Source organism: Hyla sarda, chromosome 8, assembly GCF_029499605.1.
Source record: "Hyla sarda isolate aHylSar1 chromosome 8, aHylSar1.hap1, whole genome shotgun sequence".
Lineage (NCBI taxonomy): Eukaryota > Metazoa > Chordata > Amphibia > Anura > Hylidae > Hyla > Hyla sarda.
This window is the reverse complement of record NC_079196.1, coordinates 13,157,422-13,177,141: the sequence shown is the minus strand read 5'-3', so window position 1 is coordinate 13,177,141 and position 19,720 is coordinate 13,157,422. Positions and strand designations below refer to the sequence as shown.

Below are 19,720 nucleotides of genomic sequence, written 5' to 3'. Positions count from 1 at the left end.
CTAGTTGTCAACCAAACATGTTTTAGTTATTTTATTGTCCCGCCCTCAACGGCTTCTCGTCCAATTAGCGATGAGCGTGTGACCTGTCAATGTCAGCAGGTTTGGCTGCGGCGCTTGCACCGTGTGAGGTAAAGGAGCCCCGGAGACCTGCGGAGGAGACACGGGAGTGGCGGAGGTAATGCATGTACTTCATAGGGAGAGACCGGGGACAATGCAGACGGCGGTCACTAATGTTCGGGCCCCAAACACAACGCAGCGCCTGGGAGGTGGCAGCGGCCCCCTGTATATATGTGCAGAATCCCCCCTGTATATATATGTGCAGAATCCCTCCCTGTATATATATGTGCAGAATCCCTCCCTGTATATATATGTGCAGAATCCCCCCTGTATATATGTGCAGAATCCCCCCTGTATAAATGAACAGAATCCCCCCTGTATATATGTGCAGAATCCCCCCTGTATATATGTGCAGAATCCCCCCTGTATAAATGAACAGAATCCTCCCTGTATATATGTGCAGAATCCTCCCTGTAGATATGTGCAGAATCCCCCCTGTATAAATGAACAGAATCCCCCCTGTATAAATGAGCAGAATCCCCCCTGTATATATGTGCAGAATCCCCCCTGTATATATGTGCAGAATCCCCCCTGTATATATGTGCAGAATCCCCCCTGTATATATGTGCAGAATCCCCCCTGTATATATGTACAGAATCCCCCCTGTATATATGTACAGAATCCCCCCTGTATATATGTGCAGAATCCCCCCTGTATATATGTGCAGAATCCCCCCTGTATATATGTGCAGAATCCCCCCTGTATATATGTGCAGAATCCCCCCTGTATATATGTGCAGAATCCCCCCTGTATATATGTGCAGAATCCCCCCTGTATATATGTGCAGAATCCCCCCTGTATATATGAGCAGAATCCCCCCTGTATATATGTGCAGAATCCCTCCCTGTATATATGTGCAGAATCCCTCCCTGTATATATGTGCAGAATCCCTCCCTGTATATATGTGCAGAATCCCCCCTGTATATATGTGCAGAATCCCTCCCTGTATATATGTGCAGAATCCCTCCCTGTATATATGTGCAGAATCCCTCCCTGTATATATGTGCAGAATCCCTCCCTGTATATATGTGCAGAATCCCTCCCTGTATATATGTGCAGAATCCCTCCCTGTATATATGTGCAGAATCCCCCTCTGTATATATGTGCAGAATCCCCCCTGTATATATGTGCAGAATCCCTCCCTGTATATATGAGCAGAATCCCTCCCTGTATATATGCGCAGCCCCATATATATATATTAGCCGTCCTCTGTATATACAATGTATAGATGATATAATGTGCGGGGGCCATGTAGTGTGGATCCTCTGGACGCTCTTATCTGCTCTATTATTAGTCCAGAGTCTGCAGCACAATCTCCTCCTTATCAGCCTCATAGAGCAGCAGCAGTATATACAGGGAGGGGACCGGAGCACAAGGATCCTGTATACAGAAATATATACAGGGAGGGGACCGGAGCACAAGGATCCTGTATACAGAAGTATATACCGGGAGGGGACGGGAGCACAAGGCTTCTGTATACAGAAGTATATACAGGGAGGGGACCGGAGCACAAGGATCCTGTATACAGAAGTATATACAGGGAGGGGACCGGAGCACAAGGATCCTGTATACAGAAATATATACAGGGAGGGGACCGGAGCACAAGGATCCTGTATACATACACAAGGGCCCAGATTTATCAAACTATCTGAGAGTAAAAATTGAGTGATTTTTTTCCCCAGCGACCAATCACAGCTCAGCTTTCACTTTACTAGAGCTCGTTAGCTGAGCTGTGATTGGTCGCTGGGGAAAAATCACTCCATTTTTACTCTCAGATAGTTTGATAAATCTGGGCCATAGTGAGTACAGCTCTGGAGTATAATACAGGATATAAATCGAGATTTTCCTAGCTTCTGCGATGGAAAATATTAGTTATATGAAGACAGGAGGCTCGTATCTTGCATTAATCTTTCTTTATTAATGCCCATAGCAGAAAATTAACTTTCAGGTTAATGTATTGAAAGAAAAACATTTTGCAAACTACATCTCCCAGCAGCCCCTTTGAGGACTAGTAGCCAATCATAGGCAGATGACTTCTATAAAGGGGACTGCTGTGCCATAACTCCTCCTCTTTCTTGACCCGACGTCATAGCCGACACAGGAGAGCCGAACATAGACTCCAACTTGACTCCACATCTTGATGACGGACCTCTGGAACCGGAGCGCCGTTGCAAGAGCAGCCACGGGGTTGTCGTCCTCCGAAGAACCGAACAGAAGAAACAACGTCCCAACTGGAACAACAGGAACATCTCAGCCGCCGACACCTAAACACAGGCGATCTTCAGTATCCTGAAACCAGAAAAGAAAAAAGAACACCATAATAGGGTTGGGTTGGGAGGGAAGATACTCGCCTCCTGTCTTCATATAACTAATATTTTCCGTCGCAGAAGCTAGGAAAATCTCGATTTATATATCAGACAGGAGGCTTGTATCTTGCAAGTTTAAAGCTAAACAGTATACATTACAAATGACATGCATAACCAGTAAATTAGCTCCCAGTAGAAAGGGCCGACATGGATACGTGAGACTCCGGTCTGAAATAGAATCTGCGAAAAGTCGTCTCTGATGACCAGTCCGCCGCTAAAAGCAGATCCGCAAGGGAGCCCCCTGAGGTAACTACCTTAGTGGCCATGGCGCCCCTGGAAGAGTGTGTGCCGAAAAGGGAAACATCTATCCCTGCCATGTCCATGGCGGATCGAACCCATCGGACTAACGTCGCCGATGACACTGGCAGATGGGGTCGGACATAGGAAATAAGGAGTTGAGAGGACTCCGAGGACCGCAACCCCGCTGTCTGTGCTTCATGTGGCTGAAGGCAACGAACAACACAGAGTCGAGGGTGGTCAGGGAAAAAGGGATAAAAGACTGACGACCGAAAACCGAACGCCATCCGGCGAGAATTGACGTCTGGATACATCCAAGGCTTTCACGTCTGATACCCGTTTAATGGAGACCAGACATAAAAGGACGGTCAGTTTAAAAGATAATAACCGTAGGGAAAGGTCATCATTATCCGCCCATACGGAAAATAAGTCGAGTAGCTTGGCGACGTCCCAAGTGGCCTGGTATTTGGGACGTGGGGGTCGTTTAAACTTAATGTCCCTCAAGAGTCGACAAAAACCAGGGGATGTTTGCCGACGGGTAAAGTGTCTACCGGATTATGGTAGGCCGAGATGGCCGACCGATAGATGTTGATGGAACTAAATGACTTCCCTGACTTGGAGTCGGCTAAATAGTTGACCACTGATCGATAAGCCGATCGAGTCCCAGGGGCCCAGGCCAGGGCGAGAAGATCTCTAGCTGACTTTGAAAGTTCGTTATCTGATTCCGAGACCCCGAAACCAACCACGCCAGGAGAGGCAGGGTGCCCTCCAACACCAGAGGATGGAGACCCTTGGTTGGATTGGTGAGGAGATGTTGGAGGGGAGGAAGCAACCCTGGATAATCGATCGCCATCCCCAGTAGAAGAGGGAACCACGGTTGAGTCGGCCACCAGGGGGTGATCAACACTATCGTTGCACGCTGGGTCATCACATGGAGGAGAAGCTTGGGGATCATAGGAAATGGCGGGAACGCATAGTGCGTCCCCGCCGGCCAGTGTTGCCTGAAACGCGTCGACTGCGCAAGCTGCCGGGTCCGGTCTCCAGCTGTAAAAGCGGGGCAGTTGGTGGTTGAGACGTGAAGCGAATAGGTCCAAGAGAAATGGACCCCAGAGTCGCTGTAACGGCAGGAATACTGATCGATCCAGCTTCCAGTTGCTGGCATCGATTAAGTAACGGGAATTCCAGTCTGCCACCGAGTTGGAAACCCCCGGAATGTATTCCGCCACTGGAACTATGTCGCCGAGAAGACTGAAGTGCCAAAAATCCTTCGCGATATCCGCCAGGATTTTGGATCTCGCACCTCCCAGGCAGTTAACGTATTGAACCGCTGTCACATTGTCCATGCGCAACAACACACAGCATTTGAATGCGTGTGGTAAGAAACTTCTTATGGCGAAGAATCAATTCCAGCGCGTTGATGCGTAATAGAGATTCCTCTGCGGACCACGTCCCTCCTGTAGTGGACTCTCCGCACCGAGCGGAGTTGAATATGGTCTTGCCATTCCAGTCGACGGCATGACGCAGCCACCACTGTAGTTCCTCCTTGGCTTCCGGACAGAGGTACCTCGTCCGCATATCTGAGGCCTTGTCGGAGGTGCAGTGTTTTTAGTCTCTGAAGGGCCCGATAGTGAAGGGGGGCCGGAAATATAGCCTGGATGGAGGCCGATAGCAGGCCCACTAGACGCGCAAGGACGCGTAGTGATAAGCGACCCTTGCGAAGTACAGCCCTGATTTCCTTGCGAATAAGGGCTAGTTTGGACTTGGGGAGCTGGAGAACCGCTTGTTTGGTATCCACCAAAAACCCCAGGAATTCCATTTCCTGAGCCGGGACGAGCACAGATTTTTCGTGGTTGATCAGGAAACCCAATTCCTGTAATAGGGAAACCGTCCAATGCATATGGGTAATGGCTTGGGTCCTGGACCGAGCCATAATGAGCAGATCGTCCAGATATATGATCATCCTTACGCCTCTGCTGCGCAGAGATGCCACCACAGGCTTCAGGAGTTTGGTGAAGCACCATGGGGCGGACGATAGGCCGAAGGGGAGGCAAGTGAATTGCCACATTCGATCTCTCCAAAGGAAACGGAGAAACTGTTGGGATGATGGATGAATAGGCACGGTGAGGTAGGCGTCTTTTAAGTCTACCTTTATCAGCCAAATCCCCCGGCCACAAGAGGTCCCGCAGGAAGTGGATCCCTTCCATCTTGAAGTGTCGATACACTACGTGTTGGTTCAAATTGCGAAGGTTTATGACCGGGCGGAATCCGCCACCCTTCTTCTTGACCAAGAAGAGGTTGCTGATAAACCCCGTGGAGGTTGGATTGACCTCTATCACTGCTCATTTGGACAGGAGATCTTGTAATTCGTTGTCTATGGGAACAACGTTTAGGTCGGAGAACTGTATGGGGGGCTGAATTATGCCCAACACCGGAAGGGAGTGGAACTCTATTTGGTACCCTGCCACCGTGTTGAGGATCCATGAGTCTGCCGTAATCGCAGACCATGCGTGGATAAAAGACTGTAGTCTGCCCCCCACTGGGATATGTGAGGTATATGTAGAGGAGTACTCACCAGTGAATGGTCAAGAGCGGGCACCACGTGGTCTCCATGGTCTACCACTGGGAGGGAAGAACGGCGCGGGTTGCGCCACAGGAATGGTAGGATGGAGGAGCCTGTGCATATTGAGCTGGAGCTCTGGGTGGTGGCCTGTAATAATTAGATCGGCCGGCAGAGCGGCCCCTATGTCTGCCGGCCTTGGCAAAAACCTTATTTGCGGGAGTGGACTTTTTCAAGGACGTTTGGGCCTTGTCCAGTGAAGTAAATAAGCCCACAAATTTGTTGATATCTTTAATAAGAGTATCGCCAAAGAGCATGCCTTCAGCAGAGGGACCTGGTTCTGACTCAGCGAGATGGGACAGCTGAGGGTCCAATCTCATGAGAATGGATCTCCGCCTTTCGACCGAGCAAGTCGTATTTGCGGCTCCCAACATACAAATGGCCCTCTGGGCCCAACCTCTAAGTTGGGTGAGGTCCACAGGCTGGCTGGATGCAGCGGCCTGCTCAGAAAGGTTTAGGATCTTCGTCAAAGGGACCAGAAGATCCAGGATACGGTTCTGTATTGATCTAAAGGACCATTCAATGCCCTTTTTAGGAAATTTACCATTTTTGGTAAGGTATTTAACGAGGATGGGATCTACCGTTGGGGTATCGGTCACTTTCCTCGGAATCGAGGGTGTAGGGCATTCTGCCTTAAGTTTACTTCTATTTGATCTCTCCAGGGACCTACGGGTCCAGTGTTCTACAAAGTTAGAGACCTGTGGGAGCGGTGCCCATTCTCCGGAGCGAGGGTGGGAGATCGCATCCGGGTCAAAAAATGGCTCTCCGAGAGAGTCAAGAATTATTTCGCCCTGGGTTTCAGGGGTAGCGTTGCTGGGAAACACAGTAGTCCCACTTCCCTCACCATATGCGTGGCGGGAACAGCGAACTGAGGGAGAAAATGGTGCCACAAGATGGCACCGGGAGAAAGGTATGAATGAACAAAAGGGGGGAAAAGAACGGAGCGCAGGGTCGTCAGCGGGGCGACCTGCGCCGGAAAAATAGAGGGTGAAAACTGGGGACACTGTGCAACAAGTGCCGTGTCAGTGAGGAAAACAGAATTCAGTACCACCCGGCCGATAAACGCAGTCACCAGCAGGGATAAGGTCAGGTGTGTACAGATAGAGTACCCCCGAATGCTTGGAAGGTATAAAACTTATATTTGTGTATACAGGTACAAATGTTGAAGAGAAATACTTATCTGTCGCTATGAGCAGAAAGAAAGAGGAGGAGTTATGGCACAGCAGTCCCCTTTATAGAAGTTATCTGCCTATGATTGGCTACTAGTCCTCAAAGGGGATGCTGGGAGATGTAGTTTGCAAAACGTTTTTCTTTCAATACATTAACCTGAAAGTTAATTTTCTGCTATGGGCATTAATAAAGAAAGATTAATGCAAGATACGAGCCTCCTGTCTGATATATAACTCAGGATCAGGACAGGATAAGTAATGTAATGTATGTACACAGTGACCTCACCAGCAGAATAGTGAGTACAGCTCTGGAGTATAATACAGGGATATAACTCAGGATCAGTACAGGATAAGTAATGTAATGTATGTACATAGTGACCTCACCAGCAGAATAGTGAGTACAGCTCTGGAGTATAATACAGGATATAACTCAGGATCAGTACAGGATAAGTAATGTAGTGTATGTACACAGTGATCTTGCCAGCAGACTAGTGAGTGCAGCTCTGGAGTATAATACAGGATATAAGTCGGGATTTTCCTAGCTACCGTGACGAAAAATCTAAGTTATATGAAGACAGGAGGCTCTAATCTTGCATTAAAGGGGTACTCCGGTGAAAACCTTTTTTCTTTTAAATCAACTGGTGGCAGAAAGTTAAACATATTTGTAAATTATTTCTATTAAAAAATCTTAATCCTTCCTGTACTTATTAGCTGCTGAATACTACATAGGAAATTCTTTTCTTTTTGGAATGCTCTCTGATGACATCACGACCACAGTTTTCTCTGCTGACGTTATTATAATAACGCTTTATTTATTATTGTCCTTAGTGGGATTTGAACCCAAGTCCCCAGCGCTGCAAGGAAGCAGTGCTAACCACTGAGCCACCATGCTGCCCTTAGCATACATCTGCTATGCATAGCTGCTAAAATGGACAGAGATGTCAGCAGAGAGCACTGTGCTCGTGATGTCATCAGTGTTCCAAAAAGAAAGGAATTTCCTCTGTAGCATTCAGCAGCTAATAAGTACTGGAAGGATTAAGATTTTTTAATAGAAGTAATTTACAAATATGTTTAACTTTCTGCCACCAGTTGATTTAAAAGAAAAAAGGTTTTCACCGGAGTACCCCTTTAAACCTTTCTTTTAATGCCCATAGCAGAAAAAATTACAGAGAATTCATTTCATTAACATTAGAAAATATTTAATTAAAACTACAACTCCCAGCAGCCCCTGGGCTCCCCTCCCCTGGGTCGGAGACCCTATATAAGGGGCTGTCTGGACCTCCTCTTTCTTTCGTGCGAACTTCGGAACAGCGCGCGGTATCTTGATACCCCGGATACACTCCGACGGCAAGCGAATACCATCTCCGGAACTGGATGTCAGGGCCAACTGGGCCCCCAGTAACTGTGTTTCAACTGGAACAAAACAGAACAGCTGTCACTCAGGGACTTCTCATACTCTGCTGCGTAGATGCAGGTTCCGCTCTTCAATATCCTGAAACGAGAAAGCACAACGTAACAGGGTGGGAAGGGAGGGAAGATACTCGCCTCCTGTCTTCATATAACTTAGATTTTCCGTCACAGTAGCTAGGAAAATCCCGATTTATATATCAGACAATACAGACAGGAGGCTCATATCTTGCAAATTTAAAGCTAAACAAGTTTAATCAGGAAACATGAACAGACACGTTCAGAGGACAGACACAGAAACATGTTCCTGCGGCCGAAAATAGAACTGCCTAAAGGTCGTCTCAGACAACCAATCAGCAGCTAATAAAAGGTCCGAGAGTGAACCCCCTGACGTGACCACCTTATTGGCCATAGCCCCTCTAGAAGAGTGGGCACCAAAAAGAGAAACGTCAATTCCAGCCATATCCATGGCCACCCTCACCCACCTGGCTAAAGTAGCCGAGGTTACCGTTAGATGAGGCTTGACATAGCAGACTAATAATTGATTATGACTAACAGACCGCAATATTGCAGTCCGCGCCTCGTACAGTTGCAGACATCGCACCACACATGGGCGTGGGTGGTCGGGAAAAAAGGGGTAGAAGACTGTTTGAAGTCTCGTCTTAGTTCTGCGGACCACAGAGAACCGTACCCCATCAGGCGAAAATTGTCGTCTGGATATATCCAATGCTTTTACGTCCGATACCCTTTTTATGGACACCAAGCACAAAAGGGTCGTAAGTTTAATAGATAAGTTTTTCAAGGAAAGGACATCATTGTCCTCCCAAGCGGAAAATAGTTCTAGCACACGGGAGACATCCCAAGTCGACTGGTATCTAGGACGAGGAGGACGTTTGAATTTTACTCCCCGTAAAAGCCTACATACCAGAGGATGTTTACCTACAGGTAACGCGTCCACCGGGCAATGATATGCCGATATGGCAGACCGATAGACGTTCAGCGAACTATAAGACTTTCCAGACTCAAGAGTCCGCTAAATAGTTCACTACGACTGAAACAGGTGCTTGAACGGCATCAATTTGCCGTTGATCACACCAACGAACCCACAGGACCCAGGCAGATCGATATGCCGATCTAGTCCCTGGGGCCCAGGCCAAGGCGAGAAGGTCTCTAGCCGATTGTGAAAGATCGTTACCGGCGTCTGAGACCCCGAAACCAACCACGCTAAGAGTGGAAGATTGCTGTCCAGTATTAGAGGGTGATAACCCTTGATCGGGTTCGAAAGAAGTTGAGGTGAGTGGGGACTCAATCGTGGATAATCGATCGCCATCCCCAGCAGTAGAGGAAACCACGGTTGCGTTGGCCACCAAGGGGTGATCAGCACCACCGTCGCCCTCTGACTTGCTACTTGGAGAAGGGTTCTGGTAATCATATTGAACGGAGGAAACGCATAATGCGTCCCCCGTGACCATATCTGACGGAACGCGTCTACTGCTGACGCTTCCGGGTCCGGCCTCCAGCTGTAAAAGCGGGGTAATTGCCGGTTGAGACGAGAGGCAAAAAGGTCTGTATGTAACGGACCCCAAAGGTCTCGCAATGCCAGAAAAATCGGACGGTCGAGCGACCAGTCGCTGGAATCCGTCAGGTAGCGCGAATTCCAATCCGCCACAGTATTGGATATCCCGGGGAGATATTCCGCCACTGGAATGATATTCCGGGACAGACAAAAGTGCCAAAATTCGGACGCGATGTCCGCCAGCACTTTGGACCTCGTGCCCCCAAGGCGGTTGACATACTGAACCGCTGCCACGTTGTCCATACGTAAAAGCACACACTTGTTGGAAGTGTGAGGGAGAAAACTCCTGATAGCAAAGAATGCCGCCAGAAGTTCTAAAGCATTGATATGGAGAAGAGCTTCCTCTACTGACCATCTCCCTCCGGTGGTGTCTTGCCCGCAACGAGCACCCCAACCTTGGCAATTCGCATCGGACTCTACGATAACGTCCGGGCAGGAGTTGAAAATTGTTCTGCCGTTCCATTCGACGGCATGACGAAGCCACCACAGCAGCTTCTCTACTGACTCCGGACAGAGGGGAACCTCGTCCGCATATCGGAGCCCCTGGCGTAGATGGAGGGCCTTGAGTCTTTGCAGGCTCGATAGGGAAGTGGAGCCGGAAAAATTGCCTGAATAGAGGCCGACAACAGGCCGACTATGCGTGCAATCATACGCAAGGATACCCGACCCTTGCGCACCGTCGCCCTGATTCCTTTGCGAATCAGAGCCAACTTGGATTGTTGTAACAGCAGGATGGCTCTCTTGGTATCCACTAGGAAACCCAGGAATTCCATCTCTTGCAAGGGTATCAGCACCGATTTTTTGCGATTGATGAGGAAACAAAGTTCCTCCATCAACAAAATTGCCCATTGGCTGTGCAGCAAGGCCTGCGTTCTGGAACGTGCCATAATGAGTAGATCGTCCAGATAGATGATAAGGCGAACGCCTCTGCTCCGAAGAACAGCCATCACTGGTTTGAGCAGTTTAGTGAAACACCAAGGGGCTGAGGACAATCCGAACGGAAGGCAGGTGAACTGCCACATTCGGTCCCTCCACAGAAACCTTAGGAAAGGTTGGGAGGTGTGGTGTATGGGGACGGTAAGATACGCGTCCTTCAAGTCGATTTTCACTAGCCAGTCCCCTGGCCAGAGAAGATCGCATAATAGATGGATTCCCTCCATTTTGAAATGGCAGTAAACCACGTGTTGGAAAGATAGTGTAAACAGTAGAAAAATGAAGAAATTAAGAAAAATAATAAGAAAATAATAAGAAGTTATCTCAAAGAGACTGGGGTGAACAGTTGTAAAAAACTGCCACACCTCAGAATCAGCGTACAATTCAACACAATAAGGTGTGTGTGTGTGTGTGTATATGTGTGTGTGTGTGTATATATATATATATATATATATATAGATATAGAGATAGAGATAGAGATATAGATAGAGAGAGAGATATAGAAGACAATACTTATCTGCCATGAGCAGAAAGAAAGAGGAAGAGGAGGTCCAGACAGCCCCTTATATAGGGTCTCCGACCCAGGGGAGGGGAGTCCAGGGGCTGCTGGGAGTTGTAGTTTTAATGAAATTTTTTCTAATGTTAATGAAATGAATTCTCTGTAATTTTTTGTGCTATGGGCATTAAAAGAAAGGTTTATTGCAAGATACTCGCCTCCTGTCTGATATATAACTCAGGATCAGTACAGGATAAGTAATGTAATGTATGTACACAGTGATCACACCAGCAGAATAGTGAGTACAGCTCTGGAGTATAATACAGGATATAACTCAGGATCAGTACAGGATCAGTAATGTAATTTATATACACAGTGACCTCACCAGCAGAATAGTGAGTACAGCTCTGGAGTATAATACAGGATATAACTCAGGATCAGTATAATGTAATGTATGTACACAGTGACCTTACCAGCAGAATAGTGAGTACAGCTCTGGAGTATAATACAGGATATAACTCAGGATCAGTACAGGATCAGTAATGTAATGTATGTACACAGTGACCTCACCAGCAGAATAGTGAGTACAGCTCTGGAGTATAATACAGGATATAACTCAGGATCAGTACAGGATAAGTAATGTAATGTATGTACACAGTGATCTCACCAGCAGAATAGTGAGTACAGCTCTGGAGTATAATACAGGATATAACTCAGGATCAGTACAGGATAAGTAATGTAATGTATGTACACAGTGATCTCACCAGCAGAATAGTGAGTACAGCTCTGGAGTATAATACAGGATATAACTCAGGATCAGTACAGGATAAGTAATGTAATGTATGTACACAGTGATCTCACCAGCAGAATAGTGAGTACAGCTCTGGGGTATAATACAGGATATAACTCAGGATCAGTAATGTAATGTATGTACACAGTGACCTCGCCAGCAGAATAGTGAGTACAGCTCTGGAGTATAATACAGGATATAACTCAGGATCAGTACAGGATAAGTAATGTAATGTATGTACACAGTGACCCCACCAGCAGAATAGTGAGTGCAGCTCTGACTCTGTCTCTTCCTTACAGATATGACGAGCCAAAATTCTGGGAGCAGCAGGTCTATGGAGAATGGCAGCCAGAGGAAGAGGAAGGGTCCTGGAGCTTTTGCCACTGCTTATCTGGTCATTTATAATGTCATCATGACAGCAGGGTGAGTAGATCCAGATGTTTTGTTGGGGGCTCATTGGTTCCTAGGCTGATGTAGTACAGTGGTCTCCAACCTGCGGACCTCCAGATGTTGCAAAACTACAACTCCCAGCATGCCCGGACAGCCAACGGCTGTCCGGGCATGCTGGGAGTTGTAGTTTTGCAACATCTGTTGGTCCGCAGGTTGGAGACCACTAATATAGCGGATACATCCATGTTGGAAATATAGGTCGTCCTCATCTTATACTTTTATATAACACATAATTTCCCCAGCAGCCCCCCCCCCCCCCAGGAATTATTTAGTCACATGGGGAATATAGGGGTCTCCTGTTTCTCTCCTCTCCTCATGGGGGCGCTGTGGACTGTTAGGGTTCTGGGAGGGAACACCTCATTGTTAGGCCTTGTCTTGCAGATGGCTGGTCATAGCGGTGGGTTTAGTGCGCACGTATCTCGCCAAGGGGAGTTACCACAGTCTTTACTACTCCATTGAGCGGCCCCTGAAGTTCTTCCAGACCGGAGCGCTGCTGGAGGTAAACGCCGCTTCCTGTGCTATTTCTGACTATGGTTTGTGTGACTTGCTGGATACTGACCGGTGTCTTTGTGTTTGCAGATTGTACATTGTGCACTGGGTAAGTCACCGGGCGGACGTCCATAGCGTCAGTGTATGTGACCACCAGGCAGTAAGTTACAAATAATAACAACATGCTTTATTAGAACAACACGAAAAACATTTAAAGGGGTACTCCACTGGAAAACATTATTATTTTACTGGTGCCAGAAAGTTAAACAGATTTGTAAATTACTTCTATTAAAAAAATCTTAATCCTTCCAGTACATATCGGCTGCTGTTATGCTCCACAGGAAGTTCTTTTCTTTTTGAATTTCCTTTTCTGTCTGACCACAGTGCTCTCTGCTGACACCTCTGTCCATTTTAGGAGTTGGAGCACATCCCCATAGAAAACCTCTCCTGCTCTGGACAGTTCCTGACTTGGACAGAGGTGTCAGCGGAGAGCACTGTGGTCAGACAGAAAGGAGATTCAAAAAGAAAAGAACTTCCTGTGGAGCATACAGCAGCTGATAAGTACTGGAAGGATTAAGATTTTTTAATAGAAGTAATTTACAAATCTGTTAAAATTTCCGGCACCAGTTGATTTAAAAAAATAAATAAATAAATATATAAAATACATTTTATTTTTTTCCAGTGGAGTACTCCTTTAAATGAAAACTGTCAGCTTTCTCCCCCCGCACTAACTAGTGGTGCTGGCTGGTAGTGCGGGGGACTCTGACCAGTTTGATCCTTACCGGGCCTGGATCCGCCGCGCCGTTTGGTCGTAATCTTCTATTTTTGGTATAGGCAAATGAGGTGATAACTGGCACCCTGACGTCAGTGCCGCCGGCTGCAGCGCCTCCCAGCTCATCAATATTCCTCCCCTCCCTCCGCCTCTACCTCTTCTCTCCGCTCTGTAATGGAGAGGGGGAGGAATATTGATGAGCTGGGCGGTGCTGCGGCCAGTGGCACTGAAGTCAGAGTGCCAGTTTGCCCGACCGGTGCCAATTAGCACTTCATTTGCATATACCTAAAATAAAAGATTACGTCCAAACGGCAGGGCGGATCCGGGCACTCTAAGCATCAAACTGATCAGCGTCTCCTGCACTACCAGCCAGTACTGCTGGTTAGTGCTGGGGGAGAAAGCTGACCGTCTTCCTTTTAATCCTGGAAACTGTGCTGCGCAGTCTTTATATTCTCATGTACAGAGTCTGAGGACTGTGATATATACCGTATTGTATGTGTGTGTGTATATATATATATATATAATATCACAGTCCTCAGACTCTGTACATGAGAATCATATGGCACTTGCCAGGTAACATGGATCCTTATATAGAAGCCGGGATGTGCAGTAAGTGTGAGCCACCAGCTGCCGTCCTCATATATAACACACGCTTCATCACCGCTGTATTATATATGTTCTGGATCCCGAATTGTATGATTGTGATTAAAGGAGTACTATGGTGCTTTTTTTAATTTTTTATTAAAGGGGTACTCCCATGGAAATAATTATTATTATTTTTTTTTTTTTTTTTTAAATCAACTGGTACCAGAAAGTTAAACATATTTGTAAATTACTTCTATTAAAAAAAAATCTTAATCCTTCCAGTACTTATTAGCTGCTGAATACTACAGAGGAAATTATTTTCTTTTTGGAACACAGAGCTCTCTGCTTACATCACGAGCACAGTGCTCTCTGCTGACATCTCTGTCCATTTTAGGAACTGTCCAGAGCAGCATATGTTTGTTATGGGGACTTTCTCCTACTCTGGACAGTTCCTAAAATGGACAGAGATGTCAGCAGAGAGCACTGTGGTCACGATGTCAGCAGAGAGCTCTGTGTTCCAAAAAGAAAAAATTTCCTATGTAGTATTCAGCAGCTATTAAGTACTGGAAGGATTAAGATTTGTTTTAATAGAAGAAATTTACAAATCTGTTTAACTTTCTGGCACCAGTTTATTTAAAAAAAAAAAAAAAGTTTTCCACAGGAGTACCCCTTTAACCCTCCGTGCCCGGGCTGCAAAATGAAACAAAACAAACTTTAACTCACCTGCCTACGTTCCCCCGTTGCTCCGATGTCGGTGTCCCTTTCTCCGGTCCCTGTCTTCTTCCGCTTCCTGCGGGTCGGTGAGTCACGCTGCTTTCAGCAGCAATGTCCCGCTGCGGCCGGTGATAAGCTGAAAGCATCGTGACTCACCGACCCGCAGGAAGCGGAAGAAGACAGGGACCGGAGAAAGGGACACCGACATCGGAGCAACGGGGGAACGTAGGCAGGTGAGTTAAAGTTTGTTTTGTTTCATTTTGCAGCCCGGGCACGGAGGGTTAAAGGGGTACTCCTGTGGAAAACTTTTATTTTTTTTAAATAAACTGTTGCCAGAAAGTTAAACAGATTTGTAAATGACTTCTATTAAAAAATCTTAATCCTTCCAGTACTTATTAGCTGCTGAATACTACATAGGAAATTGTTTTCTTTTTGGAACACAGAGCTCTCTGCTGACATCATGACCATGACCATGTTTCATTTTGCAGCCCAGGCACGAAGGGTTAATAAAAAAATTAATAAATAAAGCGCCATAGTACTCCTTTAATGTCACCATGTGAAAGCCGAGCACATTTCTTGGCCCCTTGTGAAGCCATCACCTGCTCCATGACACGTTAGATATGAGACCAGTGTTTTCCAACCAGGGTGCCTCCAGCTGTTGCAAAACTACAACTCCCAGCATGCCCGGACAGCCTTTGGCTGTCCGGGCATGCTGGGAGTTGTAGTTTTGCAACAGCTGGAGGCACGCTGGTTGGAAAACACTGTATTAGACAGTCATCTACCTCATATTGACTGCAGACTGTGACCATAAGTGCTCAGTACATCCCCGTCCTGCAGGGTTAATGGGGGAGGAGAGGAAGGACTGAGCCTTGTATGGTCACATTCAGATGATCTTATTATAGTAACAGATAAGTGACCGGCACCACTGACTCCCTGCGTTTCTTGACCCCAGGAATCGTGCCCTCCTCCGTGGTCCTCACTGCGTTTCAGGTTTCGTCTCGGGTGTTCCTGACCTGGGCCGTCACACACAGCGTGAGAGAGGTGAGCGCCAACTCCCTGTCACTGGTCAAGGAGGAGGGGAATGTACGGTGTTGATATGAATAGGAGTATAAGGGGTTAATCTCCTGTTCTCTCTCCAGGTTCAGAATGAGGACTCCGTCCTGCTGTTTGTTGTTGCCTGGACAATCACTGAAATTATCCGCTACTCGTTTTATACCTTCAGTCTTCTAAACCATCTGCCATACATCATCAAGTGGGCCAGGTAAGTGTGCGGGGGGGCAACGTGGTAACCTGCGAGGGGCATGGGTTTACCTCTCTAAGGTGATGGGCCAGGTTAGTGTGCAGGAGGCATGGGGTTTACCTTTCTAATGCGATGGGCCAGGTGAGTGTGCAGGAGGCATGGGGTTTACCTCTCTAATGCAATGGGCCAGGTGAGTGTGCAGGAGGCATGGGGTTTACCTCTCTAAGACTGTGGGCCAGGTGAGTGTGCGAGGGGCGCATGGGTTTACCTCACTAAGGCAATGGGCCAGGTCAGTGTGCAGGAGGCATGGGTTTACCTCTCTAAGACGGTGGGCCAGGTGAGTGTGCGAGGGGCATGGGGTTTACCTCTCTAAGGCGATGGGCCAGGTGAGTGTGCGAGGGGCATGGGGTTTACCTCACTAAGGCGATGGGCCAGGTGAGTGTGCGAGGGGCATGGGTTTACCTCACTAAGGCGATGGGCCAGGTGAGTGTGCGAGGGGCATGGGTTTACCTCACTAAGGCGATGGGCCAGGTGAATGTGCGAGTGGCATGGGTTTACCTCACTAAGGCGATGGGCCAGGTGAGTGTGCGAGGGGCATGGGTTTACCTCACTAAGGTGATGGGCCAGGTGAGTGTGCGAGGGGCATGGGTTTACCTCACTAAGGCAGTGGGCCAGGTGAGTGTGCGAGGGGCATGGGTTTACCTCACTAAGGCGATGGGCCAGGTGAGTGTGCGAGGGGCATGGGTTTACCTCACTAAGGCGATGGGCCAGGTGAGTGTGCAGGAGGCATGGGGTTTACCTCACTAAGGCGATGGGCCAGGTGAGTGTGCGAGTGGCATGGGTTTACCTCACTAAGGCGATGGGCCAGGTGAGTGTGCGAGGGGCATGGGTTTACCTCACTAAGGTGATGGGCCAGGTGAGTGTGCGAGGGGCATGGGGTTTACCTCACTAAGGCAGTGGGCCAGGTGAGTGTGCGAGGGGCATGGGTTTACCTCACTAAGGCGATGGGTCAGGTGAGTGTGCAGGAGACATGGGTTTACCTCACTAAGGCGATGGGTCAGGTGAGTGTGCAGGAGGCATGGGGATTACCTCACTAAGGCGATGGGCCAGGTGAGTGTGCAGGAGGCATGGGTTTACCTCACTAAGGCGATGGGTCAGGTGAGTGTGGGGTGGACATGGAGTAACCTCACTGAGACTAATCTGAGGGGGCAGATTCAGGTATTTGTCCTGGTTACAGCCCCTTCGGTGTTTCTGTGGACCCTGGGTAGGGGTGGATTAATTCTTTAAACCTCCCTCCTAAGCAGCATATCTTCCCCTTAGAGTAAAAATCTACGACCTGTAAACACACTGAGGGCCATTACACCTGTGTATATCTGTCCTGTGTCTTCCTCCTCCAGGTACACGCTCTTCATTGTCTTATACCCCATGGGGGTAGCAGGAGAATTACTGACGATCTATGCTGCACTGCCATACATCAAGCAGACCGGCCTGTACTCCATCAGCCTGCCCAACAAATACAACTTCTCATTCGATTACTACACCTTCCTCATCCTCGTCATGGTGTCCTACATCCCTAGTAAGTATCTGGTTATATCATCACCATGTTTTATCCTGTGTCATTTCTGGGACCCCACTGGCTGCTGATATATAAGCTGTGACTGCTGGGACCCCACTGACTGCTGATATACAAGCTGTGACTGCTGGGACCCCACTGACTGCTGATATACAAGCTGTGACTGCTGGGACCCCACTGACTGCTGATATACAAGCTGTGACTGCTGGGACCCCACTGACTGCTGAATTACAAGCTGTGACTGCTGGGACCCCACTGGCTGCTGATATACAAGCTGTGACTGCTGGGACCCCACTGACTGCTGAATTACAAGCTGTGACTGCTGGGACCCCACTGGCTGCTGATATACAAGCTGTGACTGCTGGGACCCCACTGACTGCTGATGTACAAGCTGTGACTGCTGGGACCCCACTGGCTGCTGATATACAAGCTGTGACTGCTTATAAACATGTGGGGGTCCTATTCTATGTAAGACCGTTAAACAATTCTGAGCGCTGAACTCGGAAATGTCTTGTGGACCGTTGTATACCTGTCTGTAAGCAGCCTCCTCCAGAGGGGGGCACCGTTGTATACCTGTCTGTAAGCAGCCTCCTCCAGCGGGGGGCACCGTTGTACACCTGTCTGTAAGCAGCCTCCTCCAGCGGGGGGCACCGTTGTATACCTGTCTGTAAGCAGCCTCCTCCAGAGGGCGGCACCGTTGTATACCTGTCTGTAAGCAGCCTCCTCCAGCGGGGGGCACCGTTGTATACCTATCTGTAAGCAGCATCCTCCAGCGGGGGGCACCGTTGTACACCTGTCTGTAAGCAGCCTCCTCCAGCAGGGGGCACCGTTGTATACCTGTCTGTAAGCAGCCTCCTCCAGTGGGGGGCACCGTTGTATACCTGTCTGTAAGCAGCCTCCTCCAGCGGGGGGCACCGTTGTATACCTGTCTGTAAGCAGCCTCCTCCAGCGGGGGGCACCGTTGTATACCTGTCTGTGAGCAGCCTCCTCCAGCAGGGGGCACCGTTGTATACCTGTCTGTAAGCAGCCTCCTCCAGCAGGGGGCACCGTTGTACACCTGTCTGTGAGCAGCCTCCTCCAGCGCTGACACTTCTCCGCACTCATCCATCTCTCTCTTTTCTCCGCAGTTTTCCCGCAGTTGTACTTCCACATGATCCACCAGCGCAGGAAAGTTCTTCACGTCGAGCGCAAGAAGTCTGATTAACCCCGCGGGTTCCATCATCTCCTTCTTCTTCTTCTTCTCCTCTTTTTCCTTTTTTGACATTTTTTTTTTCTCCCCCCAAATCTTCTAGAAACCCAAATGCTGCGGCCTTTTTTTGAGTGCGCCCTTTCCTATGAGAATGCCCGGATGAGGTAAATGCCTGCAGGGATGGCGTGTTTACATACTAACCTCGGCCACTACCCAGCATGCACTAGGACAGTCGCGGCTGCCTCTCCTACTTTTATACTACTAAACGCTTGATTCCTGGTCCAGCCAGCCGGACCCCCTGATGTTGCGGGATGTTGTGTTGCTGCATGCGCAGTGGACTTCCTGTTGCGAGGGAGTGAGGATGATGGGGGAGGTAGTGGTGGAAACATGGTGGGGGGGGGGGAGAGGGGACCCCCGACTACTGGTACAATATCAATGAAGCTTCTTCTAAATCTGCACTGGAATCTGCCTCAGGTCTGCGATCCTGCACCAATAGACCATCATACCTCAGCATTGGTCCAGCAGGGGGCACTGTTCTAGCTATCATGGAAAAATAGCGACGAACTGCAGCCTTCATCCCTCCCCAAAATATGGGAATAGGGCAGGGGGTCTAATCTGCCCACCCAGAACATTTATGCCTTCTAGCGCTCAGGGAGGAGTTAAACTGCCCTGTCCTCCGCCAACCACTGACAGGTACGACTATCAAATGATAACACTAGATGGCGCTGTGCCTCATATTTTATCCTTTACAACAGTGTTTTCCAACCAGCGTACCTCCAGCTGTTGCAAAACTACAACTCCCAGCATGCCCGGACAGCCGAAGGCTGTCCGGGCATGCTGGGAGTTGTAGTTTTGCAACAGCTGGAGGTACCCTGGTTGGAAAACACTGCAGTACAAAATGGGGCGGGTGGGAGATGCACAACATTGGGGGGGAGGGCTCTCCGATCCAATAGAAATTTCCCCCCCCCCCAGCTAATGGTACAAGTCCTCAATGGGATAA

The 19,720-nt window shown here is 48.4% G+C and overlaps 1 protein-coding gene across 1 annotated transcript; it reads left to right on the top strand.

The window, feature by feature from the left end:
* The first annotated feature begins 22 nt into the window (after positions 1-22).
* HACD2 (3-hydroxyacyl-CoA dehydratase 2) lies at positions 23-19,502 on the top strand. The gene is made up of 8 exons (XM_056534398.1): positions 23-175; positions 12,008-12,131; positions 12,540-12,657; positions 12,738-12,756; positions 15,671-15,759; positions 15,858-15,979; positions 17,356-17,534; positions 18,659-19,502. The coding sequence occupies exons 2-8, from the start codon at positions 12,010-12,012 to the stop codon at positions 18,733-18,735; spliced, it is 726 nt and encodes a 241-aa protein (XP_056390373.1). The 5' UTR covers positions 23-175; positions 12,008-12,009; the 3' UTR covers positions 18,736-19,502.
* Positions 19,503-19,720: the final 218 nt, after the last annotated feature.

What these genes read in the sequence shown, in the direction of transcription:
- HACD2 (XM_056534398.1), top strand. Translation starts at nt 12,010, where the DNA reads ATGACGAGCCAAAATTCTGGGAGCAGCAGGTCTATGGAGAATGGCAGC. An exon ending in TACATCATCAAGTGGGCCAG is followed by an intron (nt 15,980 to 17,355) that starts GTAAGTGTGCGG and finishes TTCCTCCTCCAG; the next exon opens with GTACACGCTCTTCATTGTCT. An exon ending in CATGGTGTCCTACATCCCTA is followed by an intron (nt 17,535 to 18,658) that starts GTAAGTATCTGG and finishes TTTTCTCCGCAG; the next exon opens with TTTTCCCGCAGTTGTACTTC.